The sequence below is a fragment of the Salvelinus fontinalis genome, chromosome 21, assembly GCF_029448725.1.
Source record: "Salvelinus fontinalis isolate EN_2023a chromosome 21, ASM2944872v1, whole genome shotgun sequence".
In the NCBI taxonomy this organism is placed as follows: domain Eukaryota; kingdom Metazoa; phylum Chordata; class Actinopteri; order Salmoniformes; family Salmonidae; genus Salvelinus; species Salvelinus fontinalis.
The window spans coordinates 7,444,786-7,468,152 of record NC_074685.1 but is presented as its reverse complement, the minus strand read 5'-3'; the positions used below and the strand labels follow the sequence as shown (position 1 = coordinate 7,468,152).

The window sequence follows — 23,367 nt, the reverse complement described above, 5'->3', positions numbered from 1 at the left end:
ATATATACTGAGATCATGTGATAGATCATGTGACACTTAGGTTGCACACAGGTGGACTTTATTTAACTAATTATGTGACTGCTGAAGGTAATTGGTTGCACCAGATCATATTTAGGGGCTTCATAGCAAAGGGGTTATTACATATGCACGCACCACTTTTCCATTTTTATTTTTTTTCATTTCACTTCACTAATTTGGATTATTTTGTTTATGTCCGTTACATGAAATCCAAATAAAAAATCTATTTAAATTACAGGTTGTAATGCAACAAAATAGGAAAAACACCAAGGGGGATGAAAACTTTTGCAAGGCACTGTATGTGTTCACAAGAGTGTATGTATATGAGTGTGAGTGCACATGTGTGTTTGTTTACCAATGTAGAGACAGTGAGATCTCGCTAACCCACAGCCAAATTAGAAAATGGGAGATTGAGAGGAAGAGCCGTCAGTCCTTTTCACAACCTTACACATACAGTGGCAGAATGAGCAAGGGAGAGAGGGTGTGAACATGGGGAGACGTGGATATTAGAGAGAGAGAGGGAAGGAGAGAAGAAAGTAAAGAAAATGGATTGGAGATGAAGAGTTGAAAGGAGAGAGTACTACATGTTTTGGTAAATGTTGAGTGCATTCGGGAATTGACTACAACGTTTTCAAGGTCAAGTTATATTTGTCACATGCACAGTGACATGCTTAACTTGCATGTTCTACCTAACAGTGCAATAATCAATCATCAATATCAACACGAGAAATAAGAAAGGAAGCTATATACAGGGTCAGTGCCATTTTAAAATGAAATGATAGATGTCAAGAGAGAGGGGGGATTAAAGAGGGAGAGGAGGGCTGTTATTACTAATGAGAACATATTTTCTATGAAGTGAAAGAGGTATTCACTTTGATGTGAATTAATGTGTTGGTCTGAAGAGAGAGAGAGAGAGAGAGAGAGGGGGAGAGAGTGAGAGAGAGAGAGAGAGAGAGAGAGAGAGAGAGAGAGAGAGAGAGAGAGAGAGAGAGAGAGAGGGAGAGGGAAAGAGAGAGAAGCAGCTCAGATCAGGAGAAAAGCAGACCAATGGAGGAACGAAGAGAACAAAGAGAACGAGAGAACATCAGTTAATGTTCTACACTCCCTCCCTCACTCTATCCCTCCATTCTACTTCCCTCCCTCACTCTATCCCTCTACCTCTCTCCCTTCTTTCCTGCCTCTCTCCCCCATCCCTCTCACTTCCCTCCCTCCTCCCTCCCTCCATCCTACCCTCTCTGTGTAATTAGCCTGTCATAGCCCGTCCCTCCTTTCTCCCTCCCTCTATCCTACCCTCTCTGTGTAATTAGCCTGTCATAGCCCATCTCTCTCACTTCCCTCCCTCCTCCCTCCCTCCATCCTACCCTCTCTGTGTAATTAGCCTGTCATAGCCCATCCCTCCTTCCTCCCTCCCTCTATCCTACCCTCTCTGTGTAATTAGCCTGTCATAGCCCATCTCTCTCACTTCCCTCCCTCCTCCCTCCCTCCCTCCATCCTACCCTCTCTGTGTAATTAGCCTGTCATAGCCCATCCCTCCTTCCTCCCTCCCTCTATCCTACCCTCTCTGTGTAATTAGCCTGTCATAGCCCATCCCTCCTTCCTCCCTCCCTCTATCCTACCCTCTCTGTGTAATTAGCCTGTCATAGCCCATCTCTCTCACTTCCCTCCCTCCCTCCTCCCTCCCTCCATCCTACCCTCTCTGTGTAATTAGCCTGTCATAGCCCATCCCTCCTTCCTCCCTCCCTCTATCCTACCCGCTCTGTGTAATTAGCCTGTCATAGCCCATCTCTCTCACTTCCCTCCCTCCCTCCTCCCTCCCTCCATCCTACCCTCTCTGTGTAATTAGCCTGTCATAGCCCATCCCTCCTTCCTCCCTCCCTCTATCCTACCCTCTCTGTGTAATTAGCCTGTCATAGCCCATCTCTCTCACTTCCCTCCCTCCCTCCTCCCTCCCTCCATCCTACCCTCTCTGTGTAATTAGCCTGTCATAGCCCATCCCTCCTTCCTCCCTCCCTCTATCCTACCCTCTCTGTGTAATTAGCCTGTCATAGCCCATCTCTCTCACTTCCCTCCCTCCTCCCTCCCTTCCTCCATCATACCCTCTCTGTGTAATTAGCCTGTCATAGCCCATCTCTCTCATGTCAATTGATTTGCTGAGAGCTGATGAAGCAGATCGGATCCACAGTGCTTGAACCAGATGGAGAGAGAGAGAGAGATAAGAGAGATGGAGGGGAGGAGGGAACTCAGAGGGCTATTCTTTCCCAGCCTGGGGGTACTCTGCGGGGGGTTAGAGGTCCACACACCTGGGGGAAGGAGCAAGGACATCCAGAGGCATGGGGTAGACAGGCAGTCAGACATGCAGGCTGGCAGGAATGCACGCACACACACACCACACACACACACACACACACACACACACACACACACACACACACACACACACACACACACACACACACACACACACACACACACACACACACACACACACACACACACACACACACACACACACACACACACACACACACACAGAAATGGAAAGGCACACACACACACACAAAGACATATCGATAGACAAACAGACACACACTGACAAGTCTAAAACTAAGCAGCCTAGTCCCTATAATCACAGAATAAAACATAAAAAAGTTTGAGTGCAAACTCCATGATGCTTGGAGCTAGGGTTGTTGTGGTGACTGTATTACCCCACACAGGCAGTCATAAGTCATGACAGCAGTCAAATTCCACTTGACCGTTGAGTCACAGTAATCTCCTCTTAGGTACTCTGGACATGTGTTGGTAGTACCTAACTCGCTAACGACCATCTGGTCACTCATGGCCTGATACTCAGGGCTCTATTGTCCCTCCATCAGGTCCTAATGATCTGGTACTCAGGGCTCTATTTTCCCTCCATCAGGTCATAATGGACTGGTACTCAGGGCTCTATTGTCCCTCCATCAGGTCCTAATGATCTGGTACTCAGGGCTCTATTTTCCCTCCATCAGGTCATAATGGACTGGTACTCAGGGCTCTATTGTCCCTCCAGCAGATTCTAATAGCCTGGTACTCAGGGCTCTATTGTCCCTCCATCAGGTCCTAATGATCTGGTACTCAGGGCTCTATTTTCCCTCCATCAGGTCATAATGGACTGGTACTCAGTGCTCTATTGTCCCTCCAGCAGATTCTAATAGCCTGGTACTCAGGGCTCTATTGTCCCTCCATCAGGTCCGAATGGTCTGGTACTCAAGGCTCTATTGTCCCTCCAACAGGTGTGAATGGTTTGGTACTCAACACTCTATTGTCCCTCCATCAGATCCTAATGGTCTGGTACTCAGGGCTCTATTGTCCCTCCATCAGGTCCGAATGGTCTGGTACTCAACGCTCTATTGTCCCTCCATCAGATCCTAATAGCCTGGTACTCAGGGCTCTATTTTCCCTCCGTCAGGTCCGAATGGTCTGGTACTCAGGGCTCTATTGTCCCTCCATCAGATCCTAATAGCCTGGTACTCAGGGCTCTATTGTCCCTCCATCAGGTCCGAATGGTCTGGTATTCAAGGCTCTATTGTCCCTCCATCAGCTCCAAATGGCCTGGCACTCTATTGTCCCTCTGACATCAATGCAAATGCAATGAAAATCCGAGAGGCTCTGTAGTGTATGTAGGGGCCAGTCCTCAGCCTCTCCAGCCCAGCACCTCTCAAGCCACAGCCGTGCTGTGAGGCCACTGGTTGCCGTTATACAATACATAGCCTGATAGCCTACCACATATTACACATAGCAGAAAAACAATACAAAATAAACATAGATATAAGATGTCTTTGTACATAATTGTTCTAGCCTATACTCCAAAATGTAACAAACTATAGTAATCGTCATTGAGTGTGGACTGTATTATGATGCATACTGGATGGACTGGTTACCTTATGCTACAACATTTCTATTCATGAGTCTGTGAGAGAACATATAGGCCTATGCGATGCTGTTGGTTCATTGTTATGCAGGGCGGCTTACAGGCTTAACCTACAATTCTGGTGAATTTGTATTTGATGTTGAATAGCCCAGAGCTGTAAAGCTGCATGCTCCTCAAACAGTGGTTGATGCATGGAGAGAAATACGTGTTGTTACAGTTGAAGTCAGAAGTTTACATTTTAAATACATTTCAACTCAGTTTTCACAATTCCTGACATTTAATTCTAGTAAAAATTCCCTGTCTTAGGTCAGTTAGGATCACCACTTCATTATAAAAAGGTGAAATGTCAGAATAATAGTAGAGAGAATTATTTATTTCAGCTTTTATTTCATTCATCACATTCCCAGTGGGTCAGAAGTTTACATACACTCAATTAGTATTTGGTAGCATTGCCTTCAAATTGTTTAACTTGGGTCAAACGTTTCGGGTAGCCTTCCACAAGCTTCCCACAATAAGTTGGGTGAATTTTGGCCCATTCCTCCTGACAGAGCTGGTGTAACGGAGTCAGGTTTGTAGGCCTCCTTGCTCGCAGACGCTTTTTCAGTTCTGCCCAAAATAAGGGATTGAGGTTAGGGCTTTGGGATGGCCAGTCTAATACCTTGACTTTGCTGTCCTTAAGTCAATGTCCATTTTGAAGACCCATTTGCGACCAAGCTTTAACTTCCTGACTGATGTCTTGAGATGTTGCTACAATATATCCACATAATTTCCCCCCCTCATGATGCCATCTATTTTGGGAAGTGCACCAGTCCCTCCTGCAGCAAAGCACCCCCACAACATGATGCTGCCACCCCTGTGCTTCAAGGTTGGGATGGCGTTCTTCGGCTTGCAAGCCTTCCCATTTTCCTCCAAACTTAACGATGGTCATTATGGCCAAGCAGTTCTATTTTTGTTTCATCAGACCAGAGGACATTTCTCCAAAAAGTACGATCTTTGTCCCCATGTGCAGTTGCAAACCGTAGTCTAGCTTTTTTATGGCGGTTTTTGAGCAGTGCCTTCTTCCTTGCTGAGCAGCCTTTCAGGTTATGTCGATATAGGACTCGTTTTACTGTGGATATAGATACTTTTGTACCTGTTTCCTCCAGCATCTTCACAAGGTCCTTTGCTGTTGTTCTGGGATTGATTTGCACTTTTCGCACAAAAGTATGTTCATCTCTAGGAGACAGAACACGTCTCCTTCCTGGGCGGTATGACGGCTGCGTGGTTCCATGGTGTTTATACTTGTGTACTATTGTTTGTACAGATGAACGTGGTACCTTCAGGCTTTTGGAAATTTTTCCCAAGGATGAACCAGACTTGTGGAGCTCTACAATTTATTTCCTGAGATCTTGGCTGATTTCTTTAGATTTTCCCGTGATGTCAAGCAAAGAGGCACTGAGTTTGAAGGTAGGCCTTGAAATACATCCACAGGTACACCTCCAATTGATTCAAATGATGTCAATTAGCCTATCAGAAGCTTCTAAAGCCATGACATAATTTTCTGGAATTTTCCAAGCTGTTTAAAGGGACAGTCAACTTAGTGTTTGTAAACTTCTGACCCACTGGAATTGTGATACAGTGAATTATAAATGAAATAATCTGTCTGTAAACAATTGTTAGAAAAATTACTTGTGTCATGCACAAAGTAGATGTCCTAACCGACTTGCCAAAACTATAGTTTGTTAACAAGAAATTTGTGGAGTGGTTGAAAAACAGGTTTTAATGACTCCAACCTAAGTGTATGCAAACTTCCAACTTCAACTGTATATGCAATCCTGTGTGAAGGCAGAGTTTTGATGGTTGCCAATAAAGAGGATCCCAGCTGCTACTATATTTATTTCCATCACATGTGCCATGATCTGAGAATGAACCGCTGAGGAAGCACCTCCATGCACTATTTGAGTGCATATGAAGGACATGTATTTGTTCCTCTCCTTGATAATTCCCATTCTAAATCTAAACTCACTTGACATATTATTAATGACAAGATTAAATTGAGAATAGTCTGATGGGTGAAAACATGATCACTTGATGAGAGCATGTTCAGCCTGAGGCAAGGAACAGAGAGCAAGGTTTTTTTTGCTACTTTCTCAAATCCTCAACAGCCTATAGTCAAATCATGCTGCCCATTTCTGTTTTGATTTTTAAGACATAAGGTTTGTATCATTCACAACTAAAGTTGCCAAATAACTCTAAATCTAGCGTATAGGATCTGTTTCAAATGATCACTTTCACGCTCAACATAGCCACTTCAAATACGCACTCACTCCGGAATGGGAAAAATATCATTTCTATTTTATTCAGCTAAGTTCAATTATATTCTTCTCACTATAAAATCATGTAATATAAAATGATGGCACGGGACTTATACTGTAAGCATATCTTGTCTGCTAAATGAACTAGCCTACAGCCTGTGGAATGGCGCATAGCCATAGGCCAACTCATTCTGTTCTTCTGAAATACATTTTCTTCAAACTGTATCATAATGTTTCTTTAGATCTGCCTAAAAAAAAGGACTTTTTGTGATGTATATTAAATAGATGTATTAGACCTTTTAAAATGTAGACGTTCCAAAGGTTCGCATCAGCAGCTTGTACACATAGAGGCCTGGAGATGCTACAATTATTTATGTTCATTAACGGTACATTTACGTGAGACCAGCAGTAATTTGCATGATAATAACCGGTTGCCAAAATGTCATGACCTCCATAGCCCTACTTGGAGCCAGAGCGCACTGCCTAGACCACTGTGTTACGGTCAGTTTATGCTGATGATACCTGATGCCGTTGTTATTAATTATTTTGTGTTAAGCCTTCCCCAAACCATAGACCTAACTTTAACCACTCTGAATTAATGCCTAAACTGTTAACCTTTGAGTTGTTTCTGTTTTAACCTTCTAACCATGAAGAATTAACCCGGTAACCATGCAGAAGGAATGCGTGAAAAATCGACGTTCATCCATAATACATCGAAATTCGAAGGGAAATATGAGATCTTGTTGCAAGAGCTACATGGTAGGATTCAGCTGTGGATGTGGAGCAGAGGAAACGGAGGTTCCACCACCGCCTGAGGAGATCCAATATCTTTTCAAATGCTGCAGTTTAATTATGCATTTTTACTGAGGCTTTGCTCTCCCTTAGTCAGATAAAGAGTGGAAATCGTCCTCGTCGCTAAACAAAGTTTGTTTTTAAAAGTATTTGTAATGTTTCAATGAATACGGACGAGTGTGCTCACATTCCCTGGAAAAGAGTGTGATGCACAGAACTGTAGTTTGAAGGAGAGTGTCTTCATTCAATAACCCATTTGCATGTTCTCCTTTTCATGAGATGAGAGAAAATAGTGGTCTGGATAGAGCATTGCTGTGTGTTGTCAATAACCTCTCCCTCTGTCTAATGCCCAAAGGCCACAACACACAGAGTCAATAGGAATGACGGAATGTAGATGCACGCTCGTACCATCAGCCCTACAGGCACACACTCACGCGTACTCTCTTTCAGAATTGATGTTACGTGTCTGTTGCGGTGGTTTATTTGACTGTAGCTCTACTGTAAGCTGCTTTGCAGAGAGAGGATGGAGGGAGGGATGGAGGGAGGGAGGGAGGGAGGGAGGGAGGGAGGGAGGGAGGGAGGGAGGGAGGGAGGGAGGGGTCTGTTAATGCAGTTGTCAAGGCAGAAGGGTTGGGTTGCATAATACTCAAACTCACCAGAAAGAAAGGGATGGAGGGAGAGAGTGAGGCAGGGATGGAGGGAGAGAGTGAGGCAGGGATAGAGGGAGAGAGTGAGGGAGGGATGGAGGGAGAGAGTGAGGCAGGGATAGAGGGAGAGAGTGAGGCAGGGATAGAGGGAGAGAGTGAGGCAGGGATGGAGGGAGAGAGTGAGGCAGGGATAGAGGGAGAGAGTGAGGCAGGGATAGAGGGAGAGAGTGAGGCAGGGATGGAGGGAGAGAGTGAGGCAGGGATAGAGGGAGAGAGTGAGGCAGGGATAGAGGGAGAGAGTGAGGCAGGGATGGAGGGAGAGAGTGAGGCAGGGATGGAGGGAGAGAGTGAGGCAGGGATGGAGGGAGAGAGTGAGGGAGGGATAGAGGGAGAGAGTGAGGCAGGGATGGAGGGAGAGAGTGAGGCAGGGATGGAGGGAGAGAGTGAGGCAGGGATGGAGGGAGAGAGTGAGGGAGGGATGGAGGGAGAGAGTGAGGCAGGGATGGAGGGAGAGAGTGAGGGAGGGATGGCGGGAGAGAGTGAGGCAGGGATAGAGGGAGAGAGTGAGGCAGGGATAGAGGGAGAGAGTGAGGCAGGGATGGAGGGAGAGAGTGAGGCAGGGATAGAGGGAGAGAGTGAGGCAGGGATAGAGGGAGAGAGTGAGGCAGGGATGGAGGGAGAGAGTGAGGCAGGGATAGAGGGAGAGAGTGAGGCAGGGATGGAGGGAGAGAGTGAGGCAGGGATGGAGGGAGAGAGTGAGGCAGGGATGGAGGGAGAGAGTGAGGCAGGGATAGAGGGAGAGAGTGAGGCAGGGATGGAGGGAGAGAGTGAGGCAGGGATGGAGGGAGAGAGTGAGGCAGGGATGGAGGGAGAGAGTGAGGCAGGGATGGAGGGAGAGAGTGAGGCAGGGATAGAGGGAGAGAGTGAGGGAGGGATGGAGGGAGAGAGTGAGGCAGGGATGGAGGGAGAGAGTGAGGGAGGGATAGAGGGAGAGAGTGAGGCAGGGATGGAGGGAGAGAGTGAGGCAGGGATGGAGGGAGAGAGTGAGGCAGGGATGGAGGGAGAGAGTGAGGCAGGGATGGAGGGAGAGAGTGAGGCAGGGATAGAGGGAGAGAGTGAGGCAGGGATGGAGGGAGAGAGTGAGGCAGGGATGGAGGGAGAGAGTGAGGCAGGGATGGAGGGAGAGAGTGAGGCAGGGATAGAGGGAGAGAGTGAGGCAGGGATGGAGGGAGAGAGTGAGGCAGGGATAGAGGGAGAGAGTGAGGCAGGGATGGAGGGAGAGAGTGAGGCAGGGATGGAGGGAGAGAGTGAGGCAGGGATGGAGGGAGAGAGTGAGGGAGGGATAGAGGGAGAGAGTGAGGCAGGGATGGAGGGAGAGAGGCAGGGATGGAGGGAGAGAGAGAGGCAGGGATGGCGGGAGAGAGTGAGGCAGGGATAGAGGGAGAGAGTGAGGCAGGGATGGAGGGAGAGAGGCAGGGATGGAGGGAGAGAGAGAGGCAGGGATGGAGGGAGAGAGTGAGACAGGGTTGGAGGGAGAGAGGCAGGGATGGAGGGAGAGAGTGAGGCAGGGATAGAGGGAGAGAGTGAGGCAGGGATGGAGGGAGAGAGACAGGGATGGAGCAAGAGAGAGAGGCAGGGATGGAGGGAGAGAGAGAGACAGGGATGGAGGGAGAGAGAGAGAAGGGGGTGGAGGGAGAGAGAGAGGCAGGGATGAAGGGATAGAAAGAAGTAGGGATGGAGGTAGAGAGAAAGAAGTAGGGATGGAGGTAGAGAGAGAGAGGCGGGGATGGAGGGAGAGAGAGATGCAGGGATGGGGTGAGGGAGAAAGGCAGGGATGGAGGGAGAGAGAGGCAGGCATGGAGGGAGGGAAGCAGGGATAGAGGGAGAGAGAGAGACAGGGATGGAGGGATAGAGAGAAGTAGGGATGGAGGGAGAGAGAGAAGTAGGGATGGAGGGAGAGAGTAAGGCAGGGATGAGGGAGAGAGAGGCAGGGATGGAGAGAGAGAAACAGGAATGGAGGGAGAGAGAGAGACAGGCAAGGATGGATGGAGGGAGGGAGGGAGAGAGAAAGGCGGGGATGGAGGGAGAAAGAGATGCAGGGATGGAGGGAGGGAGAAAGGCAGGGATGGAGGGAGAGAGAGGCAGGGATGGAGGGAGGGAAGCAGGGATGGATGGAGAGAGAGAGAGACAGGGATGGAGGGAGAGAGAGCAAAGCAGGGAGGGAGAAAGGCAGGGATGGAGGGATAGAGAGGCAGGGATGGAGGAAGGGAAGCAGGCATGGAGGGAGAGAGAAGTAGGGATGGAGGGAGAGAGAGAGAGGCAGGGATGGAGGGAGAGGGAGAGGAAGGGATGGATGGAGAGAGAGAGAGATGCGGGGATGAAGGGAGAGAGAGAGGAAGGGATGGAGGGAGAGAAGGAGATAAGAGGCAGGGAGTTATGAGAAAGATCTGTCTTTTTCCTCTCTTTATTTCTCTCTTTCTACCTGTACGGTGTCGATTTAAACTAGCTGATTTCCCAGGCGTGGTATTGAGCTGTGAGAACACCTCAGAGAGCCACCAGTAAAACACTGCTGTAGTAATCATGAGTAAAGAGAAGGTGGTGTTCTGTCTGTTTATCTGTTAGCAGGAGCCAGGGGGATAACCTCTTAGAGGTGGGGTTATTGTCCCCACTGACGCTTAGCTCACTGACATCTTCTCTTCTTACCTCCTGACCCCTATCATCTCTTAGTGTTACTTAGTGCCCCCTATCGTCTCTCTGTCTTACCTCCTGACCCCTATCATCTCTTAGTGTTACTTTGTGCCCCCTATCGTCTCTCTGTCTTACCTACTGACCCCTATCATCTCTTAGTGTTACTTTGTGCACCCTATCGTCTCTCTGTCTTACCTCCTGACCCCTATCATCTCTTAGTGTTACTTAGTGCCCTCTATCATCTCTGTCTGCCTCAACAAACTACCCCCTGCCCCCTGTAGTGTACACCCACACACACAAAACCTGATACATACAGACGTACGGACATGCACACACACACAAAGACGCACAAAAACACACATACATTGTAAAGTGGTTACCATGAATTTGACAGAAATTTACAGGCAGCTCGTGGCAAAATTCTGTATTTAATATCACAGTATACCTACTGTAATATAAATACGGTATCAAACCAAGTACTGTGTAATGACAAACAGTAAAATAATGTAAAACTGGTTGATTTATACTGTAAAAAAGTAATATACTATTATAATCGGAATGATTGATTTAATTAATTAATTAATAGATGAATGAATGAGGGGGTGGTTTGTATTTCACAGGATTTTACTGTAATTACAAGGGATTGGTGCAAGTAAGGTTGGCTACTAGGTAGTGTTTACACATTACAGCATATTAAATCAGTTTTACCAAATTTCTATCAGCATGTTAAATGTGCAACCAGAGGAAAAATAACTCTGGACCACCTATACTACACACACAGAGATGCATAAAAAGCTCTCCCTCGCCCCCCATTTGGCAAATCTGACCATAATTATATCCTCCTGGTTCCTGCTTACAATCAAAAAATTTAAGCAGGAAGCACCAGTGACTCGGTCTATAAAAAAGTGATCAGATGAAGCGGATGCTAAACTACAGGACTGTTTTGCTAGCACAGACTGGAATATTTTCCTGGATTCATCCAATGACATTGAGGAGTACACCACATCAGTCACTGGCTTCATCAATAAGTGCATCGATGACATCATCCCCACAGTGACCGTATGTACATACCCCAACCAGAAGCCATGGATTACAGGCAACATCCGCACTGAGCTGAAGGCTAGAGCTGCCGCTTTCAAGGAGCGGGACTCTAACCCAGACGCTTATAAGAAATCCCGCTATGCCCTCTGACGAACCATCAAACACGCCATGCATCACTACAGGACTAAGATCGAATCGTACTACACCGGCTCTGACGCTCGTCGGATGTTGCAGGGTGTGCAGACCATTACAGACTACAAAGCGAAGCACTGCCGAGAACTTCCCAGTGACGCGAGCCTACACGCTCTTTACAACACTGCTACTCTCTGTTGTCATCTATGCATAGTCACTTTAATAACTCTACCTACATGTACATATTACTTCAATAACCGGTGCCCTCGCACGACTCTGTGGATTTAGGCAACAAAGTGTCTATTCACAAAATCAAATCAAATGTTATTGGTCGCATACACATATTTAGCAGATATTATTGCAGGCGAAGCGAAATGTTCCTAGCTCCAACAGTGCAGTAATATCTAACAATACACAACAATACACACAAATCTAAAAGTAAAAGAATGTAATTAAGTAATATAGAAATATTAAGACGAGCAATGTCAGACTATACCATTCAAAACTTTGGGGTCAATTAGAAATGTCCTTGTTTTTGAAAGAAAATGTAAAAAAATTGTCCATTAAAATAACATCAAATTGATCAGAAATACAGTGTAGACATTGTTAATGTTGTAAATGACTATTGTAGCTGGAAATGGCGGACCTTTAATGGAATATCTACATAGGAGAACAGGCCCATTATCAGCAACCATCACTGCTGTGTTCCAATGGCACGTTGTGTTAGCTAATCCAAGATTATCATTTTAAAAGGCTAATTGATCATTAGAAAACCCTTTTGCAATTATGTTAGCACAGCTCAAAACTGTTGTTCTGATTAAATAAGCAATAAAATCAATCAATCAATCAATTTTTTTTTTTTTTTTTTTTTTTTATATAGCCCTTCGTACATCAGATAATATCTCGAAGTGCTGTACAGAAACCCAGCCTAAAACCCCAAACAGCAAGCAATGCAGGTGTAGAAGCACGGTGGCTAGGAAAAACAACCCTAGAAAGGCCAAAACCTAGGAAGAAACCTAGAGAGGAACCAGGCTATGAGGGGTGGCCAGTCCTCTTCTGGCTGTGCCGGGTGGAGATTATAACAGAACTATGCCAAGATGTTCAAAAATGTTCATAAGTGACAAGCATGGTCAAATAATAATCATGAATAATTTTCAGTTGGCTTTTCATAGCTGATCATTAAGAGTTGAAAAACAACAGGTCTGGGACAGGTGGCGGTTCCATAACCGCAGGCAGAACAGCTGAAACTGGAATAGCAGCAAGGCCAGGCGGACTGGGGACAGCAAGGAGTCACCACGGGCGGCAGTCCCGACGCATGGTCCTAAAACTGGCCTTCTTTAGACTAGTTGAGTATCTGGAGCATCAGCATTTATTTGTGGGTTCAATTACAGGCTCAAAATGTCTAGAAACAAAGATCTTTCTTCTGAAACTCATCAGTCTATTCTTGTTCTGAGAAAGTATGGCTATTCCATGAGAGAAATTGCCAAGAAATTGAAGATCTCGTACAACGCTGTGTATTACTCCCTTCACAAAACAGTGCAAACTGGCTCTAACCAGAATAGAAAGAGGAGTGGGAGGCCCCATTGCACAAATGAGCAAGAGGACAAGTACATTAGCGTGTCTAGTTTGAGAAACAGATGCCTTACAAGTCCACAACTGGCAGCTTCATTAAATAGTACCCGCAAAACACCAGTCTCAACGTCAACAGAAAAGAGGCAACTCTGGGATGCTGGACTTCTAGGCAGAGTTCCTCTGTCTAGTGTCTGTGTTCTTTTGCCCATCTTAATCTTTTCTTTTTAATGGCCAGTCTGAGATATGGCTTTTTCTTTGCAACTCTGCCTAGAATGCCAGCAACTCAGAGTCGCCTCTTCACTGTTGGCGTTGAGACTGGTGTTTTGCGGGTGTTTCTGGCCATTTTGAGCATGTAATCGAACCCACAAATGCAGATTATTTTATTTTATTTTTATTTCACCTTTATTTAACCAGGTAGGCCAGTTGAGAACAGGTTCTCATTTACAACTGCGACCTGGCCAAGATAAAGCATAGCAGTGCGGCAAAAACAACAACACAGAGTTACACATAAACAAACGTACAGTCAATAACACAAAAGAAAATAAAAATAGAAAGAATCTATGTACAGTGTGTGCAAATGTAGAAGAGTAGGGAGGTAGGCAATAAATAGGCCATAGAGGCAAAAATAATTACAACTTAGCATTAATACTGGAGTGATAAATGTTCAGATGATGATGTGCAAGTAGAGATACTGGGGTGCAAAAGAGCAAGAGGGTAAGTAATAATATGGGGATGAGGTAGTTGGGTGTGCTATTTACAGATTGGCTGTGTACAGGTACAGTGATCAGTAAGCTGCTCTGACAGCTTATGCTTAAAGTTAGAGAGGGAGATAAAAGACTCCAGCTTCAGAGATTTTTGCAATTCGTTCCAGTCATTGGCAGCAGAGAACTGGAAGGAAAGGCGGCCAAAGGAAGTGTTGGCTTTCGGGATGACCAGTGCAATATACCTGCTGGAGCGCGTGCTACGGGTGGGTGCTGCTATGGTGACCAGTAAGCTGAGATAAGGTGGGGATTTACCTAGCAAAAACTTTGTTGTGAAATTGGAAGCCGATTCTAGATTCAATTTTGGATTGGAGATGCTTAATGTGAGTCTGGGAGGAGAGTTTACAGGTCAGAACCGTCCATAGTAGTGATGCTAGTCGGGCGGGAGGGTGCGGACAGCAATCTGTTATAGAGCATGCACTTAGTTTTGCTAGCATTTCAAAGTAGTTGGAGGCCACGGAAGGAATGTTGTATGGCGTTGAAGCTCGTTTGGAGGTTTGTTAGCACAGTGTCCAAAGAAGGGCCAGATGTATACAAAATGGTATCGTCTGTGTAGAGCTGGATCAGAGAATCACCAGCAGCAAGAGCGATATCATTGATATATACAGAGAAAAGAGTCAGCCCGAGAATTGAGCCCTGTGGCACCCCCATAGAGACTGCCAGAGGTCCAGACAACAGGCCCTCCGATTTTACACACTGAACTCTATCTGAGAAGTAGTTGGTGAACCAGGCGAGGCAATCATTTGAGAAACCAAGGCTATTGAGTCTGCCGATAAGAATGCGGTGATTGACAGAGTCAAAACCCTTGGCCAGGTTGATGAAGACGGCTGCACAGTACTGTCTTTTATCGATGGCGGGGTCATTACGTGGCCTTCTTTGGGTATAGCGAGTACCTTACCCCTTTCTCTCCCTCTCCTACACCCAGGTTCTGTTACCTCAGGTCATAAATTCCTGGAGGAGAATTTCTCCCCCTGGCCAGGCAGTATAGAGAGAGAGAGTTTCACAGTAGAATAAAGGAATTTCTTCTACACCACAGAACTTGAGAACTGAACAATATACATGTTTTGGAGAATGTGTAAACGGTTGGTGGAGTAGCCAGCTATGACCCAGTCCATTTTGTTTCAGGCTGTGAACTCATAAAAGACAATACAGCCACATTACCATAACTCTGTTTATACAGGAGCCTCCGTTATGAGGGTTGCGTCTAATTATTGTATAAATGAATGAATGAGTAAAGATTAAACTATTTGTGAAATTATGTAATGTGATTTTAAACCGTTAATGTGAGAGAATTGTATTCCCTTCAAAGTTTAACTAAGTCATTGGCCCGCCCCTATGAACACAGACATGATCTGGCTCATGGGACAGCCCTTTTCTACTGTTCCAAATAAAAACCCCACCTGAAGAAACCCACTTCAGACCATGTGTACCTCGGTCACAGAGAGGGCAAAGGTTTGAGTAGAGGCCACAAAAACCTCAGTCTAAGCTAATGTTGTAATGGTTGTTGACTTCCTAACCATAACACGGGTGGAAATGGTTAAACTCTAAGACTATCAATCCCGACAGAATAAGAGCAAATCTTCGATACTAATTACTAGTATGCAGCTAGAAATTATGTACCATTGAATGCGAGGACTGACAACCGCCAAAACATCTATTCTATAAGAACATTTCTGAATGGGACTCTGATGTATTCATTCTAACCACAAAAGACTTGGAGAGACGAGCGGACAGAGAGACGAGCGGATTAATTTTCCAACAGAAAGACGGACGATTCCAACAGCGATCTCTGAAGACACACTGAGCGTAAATATATATTGATTGCAATGATTCCCGAATGAGTGAGTGTTCATGTGCAAAGGATTAGCATGTCAATTAATAATTATCAACTGTGTAGCGACTCTTGTAATTTCCGCCCTTTTCAGTCCACACCCACTTCCCTTTGTCCACCAAGCTGTCATATCGGCTTAGCCCACTAGGGAACCTCCCCTATCATTTCCTTGTAACGATATCTACTGTTTGTTTGTTTATGCATTTCTGTGATTATTTAGTTAGTTAGTAAATAAATGATTAAGACAATTGATGTATGGATGATTCATAGTAAAGGCTGGGTTCGTGCAGATAACCAACGATTTACGATGTTCGGAAGGAGACTAATGTGATGTAAAGAATAATTCATTCATTAGAAGACTAATTGATCAGATATTAAAATATCTGAAGATTTATATTAGGAAAATTATAACTTTGTAATCTGAAGATTTTCCTTGGTGCCCCGACTTCCTAGTTAATTACATTTACATGATTAGTTTAATCACGTAATAATGATTACAGAGAATTCATTTGATAAAATAACAGTCTTCAATTTAATGATGCCAAAGACACGACAGCGGTTATGATATCGTTTAGGACCTTGAGCGTGGCTGAGGTGCACCCATGACCAGCTCGGAAACCAGATATCATTGTGGAGAATTGGTGGGATTCGAAATGGTCGGTGATCGATTTATTAACTTGGCTTTTGAAGATTTTAGAAAGGCAGGGCAGGATGGATATAGGTCTATAACAGTTTGGCTCTAAGGTGTCTCCCACTTTGAAGAGGAGGAGGACCGCGGCAGCTTTCCAATCTTTGGGGATCTCAGACAATACGAAAGACAGGTTGAACAGGCTAGTAATAGGGGTTGCAACAATTTCCGCAGATAATAGAAAGAGAGGGTCCAGATTATCTAGCCCAGCTAATTTGTACGGATCCAGAGATTTCAGCTCTTTCAGAACATCAGCTGTTTGGATTTGGGTGAAGGAGAAGCAGGGAGGGTTTGGGCAAGTTGCTGCATGGGGTGCTGAGGTGTTGGCCGGGGTAGGGGTAGCCAGGTGGAAAGCATGGCCAGCCGTGAAAAAATGCTTATTGAAATGATTAATTATCGTAGGTTTATCGGTGGTGACAGTGTTTCCTAGCCTCAGTGCAGTGGGTAGCAGGGAGGAGGTGCTCTTATTCTTCATGGACTTTATAGTGTCCCAAAACTTTTGGGATTTATGCTACAGGAAGCAAAGCCTTAGCTTTCCTAACTGACTAAGTATATTGGTTCCTGACTTCCCTGAAGAGTTGCATATCACGGGAACTATTCGATGCTAATGCAGAATGCCACAGGATGTTTTTGTGCGGGTCAAGTCTGGGGTGAACCAAGGGCTATATCTGTTCTTAGTTCTATATTTTTTGAATGGGGCATGCTTATTTAAGATGGAGAGGAAAGCACTTTTGAAGAGCAACCAGGCATCCTCTACTGACGGGATGAGGTCAATATCCTTCCAGGATACCGGGACCAGTTCGGTTAGAAAGGCCTGCTCGCTGAAATGTTTTAGGGAGCGTTTGACAGTGATGAGGGGTGGTCATTTGACCGCAGTTGACAGTGAGGACGCTTATTTTTTAATGAGTTTATATATAGATAGATAGATAGCTTTAACATCATCCTTATCTCTGGCATCTTCCCCAATATTTGGAACCAAGGACTAATCACCCCAATCCACAAAAGTGGAGACAAATTTGACCCCAATAACTACCGTGGGAAATGCGTCAACAGCAACCTTGGGAAAATCCTCTGCATTATCATTAACAGCAGACTCGTACATTTCCTCAATGAAAACAATGTACTGAGCAAATGTCAAATTGGCTTTTTACCAAATTACCATACAACAGACCATGTATTCACCCTGCACACCCTAATTGACAACGAAACAAAACAAAACAAAGGCAAAGTCTTCTCATGCTTTGTTGATTTCAAAAAAGCCTTCGACTCAATTTGACATGAGGGTCTGCTATACAAATTGATGGAAAGTGGTGTTGGGAGTAAAACATACGACACTATAAAATCCATGTACAGAAAAAACAAGTGTGCGGTTAAATTTGGCAAAAACACACACATTTCTTCCCACAGGGCCGTGGGGTGAGACAGGGATGCAGCTTAAGCCCCACCCTCTTCAACATATATATCAACGAATTGGCGTGGGCACTAGAAAAGTCTGCAGCACCTGGCCTCACCCTACTAAAATCTGAAGTCAAATGTCTACTGTTTGCTGATGATCTGGTGTTTCTGTCACCAACCAAGGAGGGCCTACAGCAGCATCTAGATATTCTGAACAGATTCTGCCAGACCTGGGCCCTGTCACGTTCCTGACCTGTTTTCTGTTGTTTTTGTATGTGTTTAGTTGGTCAGGGCGTGAGTTGGGGTGGGCATTCTATGTTATGTGTTTCTATGTTGGGTTAAATGTGTTGCCTGATATGGTTCTCAATTAGAGGCAGGTGTTTGACGTTTCCTCTGATTGAGAACCATATTAAGGTAGGCTGTTCTCACTGTTTGTTTGTGTGTTTCCTGTCTCTGTGTTTGTGTTCTGCACCAGATAGGACTGTCTCGGTTTTTCACGGTTTGTTATTTTGTTATTTGTTAAGTGTTCACGTTTATTGTAATTAAACATGTTAAGCACTGGCTACGCTGCATTTTGGTCCGATCCCTGTTCCACCCTCTCTGCTCGTGAAGAGAGGGAAGGCAACCGTTACAGGCCCTGACAGTAAATCTCAGTAAAACCAAAATAATGGTGTTCCAAAAAAGGTCCAGTCGCCAGGACCACAAATACAAATTCCATCTAGACACCATTGCCCCAGAGCACACAAAAAACTATACATACCTTGGCCTAAACATCAGCGCCACAGGTAACTTCCACAAAGCTGTGAACAATCTGAGAGACAAGGCAAGAAGGGCATTCTATGCCATCAAAAGGAACATAAAATTCAACATACCAATTAAGATCTGGCTAAAAGTACTTGAATCAGTCATAGAGCCCATTGCCCTTTATGGTTGTGAGGTCTGGGGTCCGCTCACCAACCAAGATTTCACAAAATGGGACAAACACCAAATTGAGACTCTGCATGCAGAATTCTGCAAAAATATCCTCCGTGTACAATGTTGAACACCAAATAATGCATGCAGAGCAGAATTAGGCCGATACCCACTAATTATCAAAATCCAGAAAAGAGCCTTTAAATTCTACAACCACCTAAAAGGAAGCGATTCCCAAAGCCATCACCTACAGATGGATAGATAGATAGATAGAGAGAGAGATAGATAGATAGATAGATAGATAGATAGATAGATAGATAGATAGATAGATAGATAGATAGATAGATAGATAGATAGATAGATAGATAGATAGATAGATAGATAGATAGATAGATAGATAGATAGATAGATAGATAGATGGGATGTATAGACAATATGGACAGTATGTTGATAGATTATGTAGTATATCTGAAGAATATGTGGATAGAATAGTATACACTACATTTGAAATGGGTATAACAGTATGTAAACATTATTAAAGTGACCAGTGCTCCATGTCTATGTATATAGGGCAGCAGCCTCTAAGGTGCAGGGATGAGTAACCGGATGGTAGCCGGCTAGTGGCAGTGACTAAGTTCAGGGCAGGGTACTAGGTGGAGGCCGGCTACTGATGGGTATTTAACAGTCTGATGGCCTTGAGATAGAATATGTTTTACACAACCGCTGTGTTCCTCTGTGAATACCTATGGAGATATGCCATTTGTTCTGCCCTGGTCTGTCTTCCACTACACTGGATACAAACTTATTTCCATTGATAGAGTAGATTTCCAAAGGCATTTTGCATTTTTATTGTAAACCATCTGACAACACAATGTGGTACAGTATATTATGAACAATGTTGTATTTCGGTCTTCAACAGGTCCAGAGGGCTGCACTGAAAATGTGTTAGCATTTTCAAAATTAGCAGAAAATTGTCCTCTATCCATAATATTTGGCCAAACACACACAATATTTATATCCATCTCTGTCTGTCTCCCTCTACCTCTCTCTCTCTCTCTCTCTCCCTCTCGCTCGCTCTCTCTCATTGTCTCTTTCTCTTTCTCTCTTTCTCTCTCTCTTTCTGTCCTTCTGTTTGCCTGTAGTGTAAGCCTGTGGGAGCTTGTCAGGAATGCATTTGTTGTCTATAGCTCGTCTCTCTCCCCCTCCATCCCTCCCTCCCTCTTTCTCTCCCTCCGTCACACTCTGTCAGTGCTGCAGGGTTGTGTTCTGTCTGTTTAACAGGTTATATGTTAGCAGGAGCCAGGGGGATAACCTCTAAGAGGTGGGGCCCTAGAGGACTCCCCACAGACACTTAGCTCACTGACGTCTTCTCTTCTTACACATGACCCCTATCATTTCTGTCTGCCTCAACAAACTCCCCCCTGCTTCCCTGTAGTGTGCACCCACACACGCACGCACGCACACACACACACACACACACACACACACACACACACACACACACACACACACACACACACACACACACACACACACACACACACATACACATACACATACACACACACACACACACACACACACACACACACACACACACACACACACACACACACACACATACACATACACACACACACACATACAGACGTATGAAACGTGCACACACACACACACACACACACACACACACACACACACACACACACACACACACACACACACACACACACACACATACATACAGACGTATGAAAACGCGCGCACACACACACACACACATACACATACACACACACACATACACAATCGTGTACTGTACACACACACACACACACACACACACACACACACACACACATCCATCAGCCACACTCATCATCACTCACAGCACTGCTCAGGCTATGTGTGTGGGTGCAATCATGCCTCTCGGAGTCTCTGAATGTTATTAATGGATATAGGCAACAGAGTGTCTATTCACAACCGCTGTGTTTCTCTGTGAATACCTATGGAGATATGTCATTTGTTCTGCCCTGGTCTGTCTTCCACTACACTGGATACAAACTTATTTCCATTGATAGAGTAGTTTCCCAAAGGCATTTTGGTTTTTTATTGTAAACAGTCTGACAATACAATGCTGTACAGTATATTATGATCAAACCTAGAGAAATGAGGAAATCCTGGCAATGTTGTATTGTTACAGAGTCTAGCTCCTGTATTTTACCTTAGGATTGTAGTTGGACTTTAACCAGGCCTACCTGCAGTAAAACCCTGTCCTGTCCTGGACAGTTTGTCTATGATAAGAGACTAGTTCAATCTACAGCAGGGGGGTAAACACACTAAACCTCTTTCAATTTCAGTTCTTCAAGGCAGATTATAGTTTCTCTCTGTTGGCCTTATGTTCTAAGGACGTTGTTTTGTAAGCTGTCCAGCACCTTGGTTGCACCTAAGCTACCTTTTAAGCTACCTTTTAAGCTACCTTTTCCTCACTCACCTGTGTTTATACTTTATGTTTATGGCCCACTGTCTACAGTATAAATACGGTGAGCCTCTCCACTAGCAGGTATTACAGTAACATCAAGCAGAAACCATTACACATCCATGAAATGAAACTCCATATTGAGAGTATAGAAACAGTACCTGTACCAACTCTGTACAAGGCTCTTTTACATGAAGCACTGGAGCAATTTGAGCCTTAACGGCCCAATACTCTGGCTCCCCCGTCCACTCAAATGATACCCTATTCCCTGTATAGTGCACTACTTCTGACCAGAGCCCTATGGGCCTGGTAAAAAGTAGTGCACTATAAAGGGAATAGGGTGCCATTTGGGAGGTAACTCATGTAACAAAGTTCTAACGGCATGCCTCCACAGTGACATCATGCCCTCTCCCCAGAAGGTCTTCCTCCCAGTCTGAGAAAACTACATGAAGAGGGATACATCTGGCAACATTTCGCATCTCAAAATCTGTCTGGCCTTATTTCTCTCTCATCCTCCACTCTCTCGCTCTTGCTCTTCTTCTCTCTCGCTCGCTCTTTCTCTCTCTCTCTCTCTTTCTTTCACTCCTACCCTCTCTCTCTCCTTTCTCTACTCTCTCTCTCCTCACTCTCTCTCATCTTTTTTTCTTTTTTTTCTTCCTGTAAATCCTCTCTCCACCAAAAGCCCCTGTATTTTCCCACACACAGCCACTCAGCCATTGTCTTCCTCCAGGAGCTGTTCTGGTGCTCCAAAGGGAGGGGACAGGCGGGCTTCCTGTCTGCCCAGGGTGGTGTGGGAAACACGGGGGGGAGGTGCCTGTCACAGACGCTCTGCCTTGAGTAGATGGTGACAGAGGGGAAATGAACTCAAAGAAAGGCACTGGGTGAAAAGTGCCCATAGGGACAGATCTAGAATCAGTTTACCTCCTAGAAATTTGACCTCAATTTACTCTAAGAGGCACGCTTGGTCAGTGATAAAATCTGTATTCTGGGGCTGGTGGCACAGATCTAGGATCAGTTTACCTTCCCTTAGGGTAGAATACTAAACTGACATCAGTGTCCATGAACAATTTAATGTGAGGCACTCACGCATCCCTTGTCTGTCGCTTGGCTGATGATGACATATTTATTCTGTGTAGTGGGGGGTAGCATTGACCGTACCATCCTTTATACCCTCAGTTAGAGTCCCACCTCAAAGTGGCTGTGATTTCTTACTTCTTTGATTCAGTAATTCAGTAGGGTGTCCAATGTCCATCACTCATACTGCCTTAGTCATAAAAATGAACATCCAAGTGAAATCAAAGTTCACATCAGCCACTCTAACTTTTTATTACTAAATTATTGGGAGCCTTTTTACTGAGTTATTATATCAGTTGATAATGATTGATGTGTGCACCTATCCCCATTACACGTTGTCTTCGTGACATTAGAAAATAAATAGTCAACTGATGAAATGCTATTTATTTGTGCCAAATAAACTGTCAAGGCATCAGCTCTTTTTTCCATAAAAAGAGGCGGAATCTTTTTCAACGGGATGTGGAGTGAGCGAGAGAGAGAGGGGAGTGTTTGACAAGGCACAGCAGACTGCTCTCTCGGGACGTATGGGACTAGAGCAGCCTATACTGGGAGTAGCCGCGGATCTCAAAGGGCAGGCTGCGGCCACACAAAATAGTCGGAAAACAAGCAGCGATTAGCGCGCAGAGAGGAATGCGACCCAAATTGAAGTGGTGTGTCATTGGGAACCCGCGCGAGGTTCCATGGAGCGATGTTTCACCTATTTAGTAAATCGTAAGTGTTCCTATCTTGCTATCATATTGATAAAAACTCTGTTGGTGTGTTAATGACGGATAGCTACAGTTGCTGCCCGCTGTTTGATTTCGCGACCTCCACCCTATTTTCCCCGGGGATATAAACGAGTTACTGTCGCTAGCTACGCTATTGCAAACAGTCGTTACAGTGTTGTTACATTATGTTTACGTCGGCTATATGGCTTGAAGAAAATAATTACTGGAATGGGAATGCTGTTCGGGTAGACAGGAACAAGTCAAGTAGACTGGTTGGAAATCGTAAAAGAAGGAGAAGGAGGAATTAGGGACGCGCTCAGACTTGAACAGGGAAATATTTTGCCCCAGGGGCGAATCTACTGTAGGCCTAGTGCAGAACAAGACTTCAAAGCATAGTTCACTTTACTGTTGGGAGGAAATTACGTGTAA

At 44.9% G+C, this 23,367-nt stretch overlaps 1 protein-coding gene across 7 annotated transcripts in view; it reads left to right on the top strand.

Annotated features, from left to right (window-relative positions):
- Positions 1 to 23,367, top strand: part of LOC129818116 (disabled homolog 2-interacting protein-like) — a 405,090-nt gene that overhangs the window by 277,693 nt on the left and 104,030 nt on the right. For 2 of the 7 annotated variants that reach the window (XM_055873705.1, XM_055873707.1), the window contains exon 1: positions 22,159 to 22,942. The exons of the other annotated variants lie outside the window; for them this stretch is intronic. In XM_055873705.1, coding sequence (XP_055729680.1) covers positions 22,920 to 22,942 — 23 coding nt within the window. In that variant the 5' untranslated portion in view covers positions 22,159 to 22,919. Of the gene's footprint in view, positions 1 to 22,158; positions 22,943 to 23,367 lie in introns of those variants that run through there. 7 annotated transcript variants of the gene reach the window in all.